The sequence below is a fragment of the Nerophis lumbriciformis genome, linkage group LG18 (assembly GCF_033978685.3).
Source record: "Nerophis lumbriciformis linkage group LG18, RoL_Nlum_v2.1, whole genome shotgun sequence".
Taxonomy (NCBI): domain Eukaryota; kingdom Metazoa; phylum Chordata; class Actinopteri; order Syngnathiformes; family Syngnathidae; genus Nerophis; species Nerophis lumbriciformis.
The window spans coordinates 23,025,930-23,038,440 of record NC_084565.2 but is presented as its reverse complement, the minus strand read 5'-3'; the positions used below and the strand labels follow the sequence as shown (position 1 = coordinate 23,038,440).

The 12,511-nt window shown below is 37.0% G+C and overlaps 1 protein-coding gene across 2 annotated transcripts in view; it reads right to left on the bottom strand.

Annotated features, from left to right (window-relative positions):
* Positions 1-506: 506 nt before the first annotated feature.
* The window catches only part of LOC133617704 (E3 ubiquitin-protein ligase MARCHF2-like), a 40,041-nt gene continuing 28,036 nt past the window's right edge, over positions 507-12,511 (bottom strand). For both annotated transcript variants that reach the window (XM_061977865.1, XM_061977867.1), the window contains exon 5: positions 507-1,830. In XM_061977865.1, the coding sequence (XP_061833849.1) occupies positions 1,672-1,830 (159 nt within the window). In that variant the 3' untranslated portion in view covers positions 507-1,671. The remainder of the gene's footprint in view (positions 1,831-12,511) is intronic.

The following is a 12,511-nucleotide window of genomic DNA, read 5'->3' as shown; positions in this document are numbered from 1 at the left end:
TGATATAATCTACTAGTTTATGTGTTATAATCAATTGGATTTATTAGTGTTTGTGATATAATTTACTAGTTTAATTTGTTAGTGTTGTATGTGATGTAATTTAGTAGTTGAATGTATTAGTGGTGTATGTGATACAATCTACTAGTTTATTGTATTAGTGTTGTATGTGCTATAATCTAGTTTAATGTTATGTGTGATATAATAGTTTAATGTGTTGTATGTGATATAATCTACTTGTTTTATGTATTAGTGTTTGTTGTATGTGATATAATATAATAGTGTAATGTATGTGTTGTATGTGACATAATCTAGTTTAATGTATTTGTGTTGTATAATCTAGTATATACTGAGGGGATCTCATGTATTCTACAGCCAATCGATTGAAGATAATGATACCTGAAAACAAACCTGAATAGTTGAGGTTTGGGCAATACAAAGCTGTTATTTTCCTAATCAATGTATGGGAGCAATTTGAAACTTGTTTATTGAAAAATGAAGACACTCTCTTGTCAGTGGAAGATTTGGCAGTTTTGTGCACCACTGCAGCATTTAATACTTCTGTGACATAAAAAGGACATTTCAAATATGTGTTGTCCAGGTCATCACCAAACCAGGTGATAAAAATGTAACCAGGATGAAGAATGAAATATTTCTGGATGGATCTCCACTCTCTACTCTAAGCCAGTGCAAGACAGAGCGACATGTGACATGTAAGTATGAGGAATAATACGATGGGCTGCTTAATTAGGCTGCCATTGCTTCACAACCTGGCCCATAATTATAACACTTTTTAATTTGACACTTTTAAATACATTTTAGGCTGCTCCTCAATAATGTAATATAGTGAATGAAGCGCAAACAAGTGCTAATCCAGATGTTATGTTGCTAATAACACATTGAAGGCCATTATCAGGGGCCCATTAGTTTAACATATTTTGCTACTGGTTTTACTATAAGGTTTTTATTTTTAATACAAAACCACAAATAAAATATGAAATGTGAATGCCATAAATACAAGAAAAACTAAGTAAAATTACTCACCTGATACATTTTAGATTGTACTGAGCAGCCTGACCCTTTCCTATCTTGCTATAAGTCAACTCTTCTGTTCTATGGTTATCATCACTATTCCTTCAATGACAGTTTGAACTTCCAGTTGACCTTTTAAGGTATTTTTACACATACTGTAGATATTACTTGTATGGAGTTGGACTTAAGCAGTTTCATAGTATAGTGCTTTTAGTTTGAGCCACAGGGACACTAATCACCTCTTAAATGAAGTGAACTGACATTCTCTGAAGCAGACACTCTTATGAAGCAAAAAAAAAGTAAAATTGTAAATGTTGTCTATAAAAGATTGTGTTCTGATTCTGGGTGGATGAGGTGACTCAGCAGTGATGACATCATGGGCGTCACCATTACGTGAAGGTACGCTGCTCTTTTCAGGGAGTCACTGTGTAAAAACGGGAAACACAATCTATGTTTTTATAAAAAGCTTCAAGCATTGCTTTTTTTTTTTTTAAAAAAAGAGTGCTTGTGCTGCATGGATGTCGTTTATGTAGCAATGTCAGCGTCTTTCCCATCCACGATGACAAAGCTTGTGACTCCGTGGAAAAGTTCACTTTGAGAGCTTTTGGATGTCAAATTTCCAGCAGTGCTCAGTCTTCTGTCTCATACTAAACTCTCATCAGCAGACATCTTTGAGGAGGTGGTGGGGAGCAAGGCATGCTGGGTAGAGACGCACTCCTGAGCATCGGGAAAGATCAGGGACACTTTCTGGTCTTTTCTCCTCCACTCGAAGTAGAGTTGATAGTGGTAGCGCAGAGACACCTGCACACACATAAAAAAAGACACTATTAGGAGCAGCAGGGCAACTCCCCTGCGTGCGTGCCCGTTCATCCATCCATTTTCTACCGCTTGTCCCTTTCAGGGTCGCTGGAGCCTATCTCAGCTGCATTCGGACGGAAGGCGGGGTACACCCTGGACAAGTCGCCACGTCATCGCAGGCACCAGTGCAGGTGTGAGTAACAATTGTGAAGGGAAATCCATTCTTATATTCAGGTCATAACATTTAAAGTACAATAAGTCCTCATTTATCGCTGTTGATGACCGAGTTACATGCATTTCTGTGAAGTAGGAATCAATTATAAATCAAATATTTCCATAGCTCAAGCATAAAAAAACTATTACCTATTAAATACATTTGAAACAAAATGAAAGCGCTTTAGACATGAAATATTTTGTTATTAGGATGTAATGATATGAAAATGTAATATCTTATGAGTATCAAAGTATTTTGGAATGTGCTCAAAAAGTACTTATACACACACTGCGATCTAATGACCAGGTTTTTGTTTTTTTCACGTACCGTATTTCCTTGAATTGTTCTGTGTGATATAATATAGTTTAATGTTTTAGAGTTGTATGTGATATAATCTATTTTTAATGTATGTGTTGGCTGTGATATAATGTACTACTTAAATTGATTAGTTTTATATGCCATATAATCTACTATCTAAATGTATTAGTGTTGTATGTGATATAATCTAGTTTAATGTATGTGTTGGCTGTGATATAATCAACTAGTTTAATTTAGTAGTGTTATATATATGATATAATCTACTATCTTAATGTACTAGTGTTGTATGTAGTATAATCTAGTTTAATGTATGTGTTGGAGGTGATATAATCTAATAGTGTAATTTATGTGTTGTATGTTATATAATCTAGTTTACTGTATTAGTGTTGTATGTGATATAATATAATAGTGTAATATATGTGTTGTATGTGATATAATCTAGTTTAATGTATGTGTTGGAGGTGATATAATCTAATAGTGTAATGTGTTGTATGTGATATAATCTAGTTTACTGTATTAGAGTTGTATGTGATATAATCTAGTTTAATGTATGTGTGATATAATATGATAGTGTAATTTATGTGTTGTATGTTATATAATCTAGTTTACTGTATTAGTGTTGGAGGTGATATAATATAATAGTGTAATGTATGTGTTGTATGTGATATAATCTACTTTAATGTATGTGTTGGCTGTGATATAATCAACTAGTTTAATTTAGTAGTGTTATATATATGATATAATCTACTATCTTAATGTACTAGTGTTGTATGTAGTATAATCTAGTTTAATGTATGTGTTGTATGTGATATAATCTAGTTTAATGTATGTGTTGTATATGATATAATTTACTACTTAAATTGATTAGTTTTATATGCCATATAATCTACTATCTAAATGTATTAGTGTTGTATGTGATATAATCTAGTTTACTGTTTTAGTGTTGTATGTGATATAATCTAATAGTGTAATATATGTGTTGTATGTGATATAATCTAGTTTAATGTATGTGTTGGAGGTGATATAATCTAATTTAATGTATGTGTTGTAAATTATATACCGGTAATCTAATAGTGTAATGTATGTGTTGTATTTGATATCATCTAGTTTACTGTATTAGTGTTGTATGTGATATAATCTAATAGTGTAATGTATGTGATATAATCTAGTTTAATGTATGTGTTGTAGGTTATATAATCTAATAGTTTAATGTATGTGTTGTAAATTAAATAATCTAATCGTGTAATGTATGTGTTGGAGGTGATATAATATAATAGTGTAATGTATGTGTTGTATGTGATATAATCTAGTTTAATGTATGTGTTGTAGGTTATATAATATAATAGTGTAATGTATGTGTTGTATGTGATATAATGTACTTTAATGTATGTGTTGGAGCTGATATAATCTAGTTTAATGTATGTGTTGTAGGTTATATAATCTAATAGTGTAATTTATGTGTTGTATGTTATATAATCTAGTTTACTGTATCAGAGATTCCCGCAACCGGACGGGCAGACCGCCCCCGCCCCACCGGCAACCGGGCCCCCACGAGCCCACTCCCCGAGAGCGCGGCGAGGCCAGCCCCCGGCCACCCCAGAACCACCCACCCCACCTGCAGAGACCCCAACGATGGAGATGGAACAACCAGCAACCGCCCCGCCGAGCCCCCCCTCTGAGGGAGGGGGAAAAAATAAAAAAATAATATTAATAAAATATATTAAAACATTAATAAATAAATAAATAAAATTTAAAAAAAGAATTAAAAGAAGATCACAGACATGCTGACACACAAGGTCACTACCCCAGCAACTGGCCGACTCGCAGCACCTCGGTGCAATGTATGTGTTGTATGTGATATAATCTAATAGTGTAATTTGTGTTGTATGTTATATAATCTAGTTTAATGTATTAGTGTTGTATGTGATATAATCTAGTTTACTGTATTAGTGTTGTATGTGATATAATATAATAGTGTAATATATGTGTTGTATGTGATATAATCTAGTTTAATGTATGTGTTGGAGGTGATATAATCTAATAGTGTAATGTGTTGTATGTGATATAATCTAGTTTACTGTATTAGTGTTGTATGTGATATCATGTAGTTTAATGTATGTGTTGGAGGTTATATAATAAAATAGTGTAATGTATGTGTTGTATGTGATATAATCTAGTTTAATGTAGTAGTGTTGTATGTGATATAATCTAATAGTGTAATGTATGTGTAGTATGTGATATAATCTAATAGTGTAATTTGTGTTGTATGTTATATAATCTAGTTTAATGTATTAGTGTTGTATGTGATATAATCTAGTTTACTGTATTAGTGTTGTATGTAATATAATCTAGTTCAATGAATGTGTTGTATGTGTGTTATAATATAATACTGTAATGTATGTGTTGTATGTGATAAGTATAGTTTAATGTAGAGTTGTATGTGATATAATGTTCAATGTTTTAGTGTTGGAGGTTATATAATCTAATAGTGTAATGTATGTGTTGTATGTGATATAATATAGTTTAATGTACAGTTGTATGTGATATAATCTAGTTTAATGTATGTGTTGAATGTGTGATATAATCTAATAGTGTAATTTGTGTTGTATGTTGTATAACCTAGTTTACTGTATTAGAGTTGTATGTGATATAATGTTTAATATATTAGTGTTGTATGTGATATAATCTAATAGTGTAATGTATGCGTTGTATGTGATATAATCTAATTTAATGGATGTGTTGTACGTGTGATATAATATAATAGTGTAATTTATGTGTTGTATGTTATATAATCTAATTTACTGTATTAGAGTTGTATGTGATGTTTAATGTATTAGTGTTGTATGTGATATAATGTTTATTGTATTAGTGTTGTATGTGATATAATCTAATAGTGTAATGTACGTATTGTATGTGATATGTTTAATGTATTAGTGTTGTATGTGATATAATCTAGTTTAATGTATGTGTTGTATGTGTGATATAATATAATAGTGTAATGTATGTGTTGTATATGATATAATCTTGTTTAATGTATTAGTGTTGTATGTGATATAATCTAGTTTAATGTATGTGTTGAATGTGTGATATGTGTAATTTATGTGTTGTATGTGGTATAATCTAGTTTACTGTATTAGTGTTGTATGTGATATAATCTAGTTTAATGAATGTGTTGTATGTGATATAATGTTTAATGTATTAGTGTTGTATATGATATATTCTAATAGTGTAATGTATGTGTTGTATGTGATATAATCTAGTTTAATGTATGTGTTGGAGGTGATATAATAGTGTAATGTATGTATTGTATGTGATATAATCTAGTTTAATGTATGTGTTGTATGTGTGATATAATATAATAGTGTAATTTATGTGTTGTATGTGATATAATATAGTTTAATGTTGTAGAGTTGTATGTGATATAATATTGTTTAATGTATTAGTGTTGTGATATAATCTAATAGTGTAATGTATGTGTTGTATGTGATATAATCTAGTTTAATGTATTTGTGTTGTATGTGATATAATCTACTTGTTTAATGTATGTGATATCTATTATTTTAAAGTTTGTGTTGCCTGATATAATATAATAGTGTAATGTATGTGTTGTATGTGATATAATATAGTTTAATGTATTTGTTGTAAGTGTGATATAATATAATAGTGTAATGTACTGTATGTGTTGTATGTGATATATGCCTCGATGCGCATGCCTCGATGTACCGCAGGGTCAAACTCGTTTCGCAAAATAATTAGCGCATGCCTAGAATTACCGCCGGGTAAGTCACGTTTTTAGCGTTACCCGGCAGTTCGCGGTATTGCAAATGTTCGTTCAGCGTATGTTAAGCACTGGTACACAGTACAAAACGAGTGACACGTCACGAGTTACAAGTCACCTTTTAAGGCATCATTTTCAATCATTATTGTGTGTATACTGGCATTTATACACCGGCACATTAGCGCAGATGACATGCTGCCAAAACCAATCGCATGTAGACTTATCTTTAGAAATGCTAATGTATGCACGCTACTTACAAAACAATAACATTGTTTTAATGTTGGTGACATAGTTTAACATAAATATATGCATAGATCTACATAACATATGTCCCGAGTCCTGTGTGCAACATCCAGCATAATAAATCACAATTGATTATACCGGTATACATTGTACCACTGTGTTACACTTGGGAGCTATTCAACAATTACGTATGCAAAGGGGAGTGGGGTTGGGGGTCAAAATCCTGGGGGGGAAATGTGCACAATTAAGTACCATCATTTGTATAGTAAATTTTGCGTACGGGGGTTGGGGTCAAAATCCTGGATAAAAATGCGTACGTAATTGTTGAATGAAGAGTGTCATGTTATAATTGCCTTTTCAGACCCAAACAAAAAGAACTCCCGGGATGCTTCATTGTGCTTTAAATTTTATTGCGGCATTAAGCGATGTCATGATTATCCTTACATCACACTCAAATGTATAAGCGCATGCCTAAATTTACCGCATGCCTTTGGTAAGCGCCGGACTGAGAAGAGGTTTTAAATTAATTACCGCCGATGCGCTAATTCAAGGAAATAAATAGACTCGCTGTTAGAAAACCCCATATTTTGCATGTTTTGTGTTTATTCTTCACTGATAACGTTTAAGTATTACTAGGGGTGTAACGGTACGTGTATTTGTATTGAACCGTTTCGGTACGGGGCTTCCGGTTCGTTTCGGAGGTGTACCGAACGAGTTTCCACACGGACATATTAAGTAGCGTAACGCACGTTGTGTAAACAATACACACCGAGGCACAACACACGGCATGCTAGCAGCTAACGGGCTACGATAGACTGACCATACGTCCTCTTTTGCGGAGCTGTCAGGGCGGAGTTTCTTAAATGCCTCAAATGTCCGGCATTTTGAGTTAGAGTTGCATATATTTTCTATGTACGTTCAGGGTTAAGAAGGGGTTAAAATCAAAACAAATTGTGCGCGCAGCAGCATTGGTGAGGGAGGGGCAGAGACAGAGAGAGAGAGTTATGATAAGCGCGCATGCGTCGCCAGGCTCTGCTTTTTATCCATAGATTTATCAGATTTAATTTTTTATTATCTATAGCAGGGGTGTCAAAAGTGTGCCTCGGAGGCCATTTGCGGCCTACAGCTAATGTTTTAAAAGGCCCACGGCACATTCTAAAAATACTATTAAAATAAACAAAAACATAACAAAAGTGAAATAAAAAAGCTTAAAAGGTGAAATGTTTTTTTTTTTTTTTTTATTTTTTTTTTTTATGTCCTGTCCAGCTTCTCAGGCAAATCATATAGTTGATGTAGATGCCCATGTCGGCTGTTCAGATTTACTTTACAAAAGAGAAGTGTAGGATACTTCTCTTGTTGCCTTATTTGTATTTGACTTTATTAAATGTATTTATATTATCATTTAGTGCAGCCGGGCCGGAGCAGGAGGGGATAGAAAGAGAAAAAAAAAGAAGACAGAGGGGGAAATTGTGGGGACAAGAGGGGGATTAGACAGAGAGACAAAAACAACAACAACAACAACAATAGAGCAACATCAGCAAATATGACATGTACAAATATGATGGTAAAAGTAATAGCAAATAAGCAGTTAGCGAAAAATAAAAAATAATACAGAAATGACAATGAGCATTATTACACTACAAATGGATCAATACAAATACCAATAGAAATAGCGCTATTGATAATGAACAATACCAATAATTTACCTTTATTATCAACAATACAGTTGTTTAAATGCAACAATACATATACGTAATGATAACTTGAGATACGAAAGAATGCAGAAAAATGGAGGGGGAGAAAGAGAAGCAACCTACATTAACCTTGTAGATTGTTATAGTCACAATAGGTTAAGCTTTGTCAGTGTGCCATGTGTTACACCCTGTTTACCCTAGGGCAACAACGTTAATATATGTTTGATGAAACGTGATTATGTGCATGAGTGTAAGTATGCATATGTACTTGTATATGTACAGAATGTGTATATGTGTTTGTACAGTGAATGTATATGTACAGTATGTGTATGTGTATGTTTGTATATTGAATGTGCGTGTGGATGTACGAACATTAGGTAGGTAAATATGTACTGTATTTGTGTATGTATGTGGGAGCGTAGGTACCTATGTACGTATGTGAGCATATGTGAATTTGCATGTACAATACATTCGACTACCAGAGTGCGTGGGAGCCAGAGCACGGCCCCATCACCCCCGAGAGCCCAACCCACAAACAGGAGGCGTGGTGCCCAGGGAACCAGGGACCACCGCCCCCACGCAGCCAAGCCGGCCAGCGACAGGAACCCCAGAGCCCGACCCACCGTACCGCCCACAAGGGCCAGCAGCAGGCCGCAGACAGACGCACCCTGCAGAGGACAGGGCACGAGAAAAGCAGGGGACAGCCAGACACCAAGCCAGCGAGAGACCACACCCCACACGGGCAGAAAGGCGAGACGCCCCGCCCGAGGGACCCAGAGACTCCCCGCAACCGGACGGGAAGACCGCCCCCGCCCCACCGGCAACCGGGCCCCCACGAGCCCACCCCCCACCCCCGGAGAGCGCGGCGAGGCCAGCCCCCGGCCACCCCACCCAAACCGGCCGCCGCAGGACCACCCAGGCACAGGGCCACGGGAACCACCCACCCCACCCGCAGGGACCCCAACGATGGAGATGGAACAACCAGCAACTGCCCCGCCGAGCCCCCCCCCTGAGGGAGGGGAAAAATTAAAAAATAATATTAATAAAATATATTAAAAAAATAAATAAATTAATTAATTAATTAATTTAAAAAAAAAGAATTAAAAGAAGATCACAGACATGCTGACAAACAAGGTCACTACCCCAGCAACTGGCCGACTCGCAGCACCTCGGAATACCTTGCAGCACCAAGCTACCACAATAGACGCAGGGACTAGGCCCAACAGGCCCCAACCAAGACGGGCACCCGGAAGGGATGGACAGCGGGACCCAGGAGCTCCAGACACGCAGTTCGGATGCAGTAGCCTGAGGCGTCGACCCCCGTCTGACAGGCAGGCCCAGAGCGTACCCCCAGAAATATACATACATACATACATACATATACATACACACACATACACATACACACATACACGTATACATACCCACACATACACATATATACATATACATACACATATGTACACATACACATATATAAACATACATACATACACACACATATACATACATATACACAGTTCGTCAGCCCCGACAGCCATCACGCGCGCGTGCTGCCACCAGTCACAACATCAGCCACACCCCTGCACCAGACCCAGCAGCCACGGGCGCCCACACCACAAACAAACGGCAGCAGAAACAGCAGCCGCAATAACCCCAGACAGCCAGCACCAGCCAATCAAATCAAAGCGATCAAAAAAAAACTGCGACCAGCAACCACACGCCACCAGGGCCACGGAGACCAGCCGGCGTCAGCCCGAACGCCAACACGCAAACAAGAGACACCAACAACCCCCCCAACCAAAAGGCCCCCGACCCCAACCCAAACCCGCACAAACACACCACCGCCCAAACAACCGAGACACAGCATCCAGACCAGACACGGGGGCTGCGCCGCCACCACACCAAGTCACCAACAGAGACCCCACAGCGCAAGGTCGGGCCACACGGGCACGGACCCCACCCAACAGGAAGTGAGACCCGCGCGACGCCACACACAAATAAATAATAAGATTAAAAAAATAAAAAAATAAAATAAAATAAAAAATAAAATTTAAAAAATAAAATAAAATAAAAATAAGTAAATAATAAAAATAAAAATAATAAATACATTAAAAATAAAAAAATATATAACAATAATAAATGAATAAAAGCCTGGCAGGCCACCAGACCGCAGTCCCCGCCGGCCGACGAGGCAATGAGGGGTGCGCCGAACCCCAAACCCCCCGTGCATGTGTACAAGGCCCCCAGAGTGTCTACTGTGTAGTTAAAATTAGGAGGTCAGCCGTTACAGCCGACCTCCAGTCCCTATTGATGTGTGTACTGTAGCGTGAGTGAGATATGTATGCTTGTGGGAACTAATAATGCGATTAAAATTGGGGGACATCAAGGTCATGGTGGGTCCCAACCAAACCAAGCCCCCCAAATCCTAAGTGTCTAATATGCAGCTAAGATTGAGGGATGGACGAGCAGGGGACAAGACAGGAGGACTGGAGCCCCATTGGAGGCATCCTCAACCCCCCGCCATGCCTCCCCGCAGGACAATCCCCAAAGTCCTATATATGTGTGACTGTGTGCGCTATAAGTAGGAGGAGTAGAGGGCCCGGACATCCCCCCAGTCCACGCGGCCGACAACCAGGAACTACGGCCAGGAGGCCGCCACCCCCCGCCAAAGCCCGTGACCCACAAAGGTGAAATGTAATTTAGAAAAAGTTGCAATGTTGACTAATAAAACAAAGCTGTTTTTGTTTTTTTTCAAACTGTCATTGCTCAAAACATAATATTGAATGAAAATCAATGTTATTATGAATTATTGATTAATTCCACGACTGTATATATCGGTATCGGTTGATATCGGAATCGGTAATTAAGAGTTGGACAATATCGGAATATCGGATATCGGCAAAAAAAGCCGTTATCGGACCCCTCTAGTGGCCACCATATTGAATGGCGCGCTCTGAATTAGTTCGGTCTAATCGAGAACATCTCATCTAAAACTGAAGTATTCTATCCATCCATTTTCTAACGCTTGTGTCGCGGGGGGCCTGGAGCCTATCACATATTGATATTTTTTATTAATTTCAACATTATGCTTAATTTAGGCCAAAAATGTTGCAGAATATACTTTGAAAAAATAAAATTGTGACGTGGTGAAGCTGCAATATTAGGAGCACGTTGTATACTAAAGAGTAAAAGTTACTTCTCTTAAATATCAACATCACTAATTAGAGAATGCAACAGGCAATAAGTGTTTGAGTACACTTCATAAAAGCTTTGCTAATTTTACTTAGTTTAAATTTGAAATGTCGTAAAATACATTATAGAAAGTGAACTAATGTCAAGTACATTTATAAGACTAAAAAATGCCAGTAAGCTAAATTTTAAGTCTCTTATAGAAGCGTCATCTTACGTATGTAATTTTGCACAATGACATCCATCCCAGATGTCGGAGTCTCTCACATGGCACATATATTCACACTCACACAGATGGACAACTTTAAAGGGGAACTGCACTTTTTTGGGGAAAGTTGCCTATTGTTCACAATCATTATGAAAGACATGACGGAAGTATTAAAAAAAAAAAGCATTCTAAATAATAAATAAATACGATCATAAGTCCGCTTACAATGGAGCCTATGGGAGTCGCTCTATTCTGCCTATAAAGCCCTTAAAAACATCCAGACACCTCTATTAAGGTTTTATATACATGCTGTAAATATATATGTAATAAAGTAACAAGCACATTCATAATAACATTTTGCTCATTGTAAGCTTACGCGTTGCATTTACTTCAAAAACGCATCAAATGTTGGCTTTTTTCCCCACTACATCACTGTTTAAAACTCATATGAGAGCCAACAAACATAATAAAACATCACTTACTGGGCAAGGTCTGCTGTCATTAGGATGCCGACTGATAGGATGTTCATATTTAGATGAAGAATGTCTCATAACCAAGCGTCTTTTCGGATCATTCTCGTCAATCCTAGGTCTAAATTGGCTGTCAAAGTGTACCAACTTGTCAAAACACATTCTTGTCTTACTATTCAGGTGAAAAGCATGATTTATGATCTACAATAAAGTTTGACGAGCAAGGAAACGAGGAGGCAGCTGATCAGTCGATGATGTAAACATTGGCACACAAGCTTGTGATCACGGCGCTGCTGTAAATAGTTTGTCTGCGTTAGCACTAATAATAACAATATCACTAATACTTGGTTATTACTCAAGTCCCGAAATGTAAATGAATAATTGTTGGCCTGTTTTGGATAGTTATTTATTGGGTTTTATGGGCGGAATAGAGGAAACAGACTTTTATTTACCGTATTTTTCGGACTATAAGTCGCAGTTTTTTTTCATAGACTTATACTCAGGAGCGACGTATGTGTGAAATTATTAACACAATACCGTAAAATATCAAATAATATTATTTAGCTC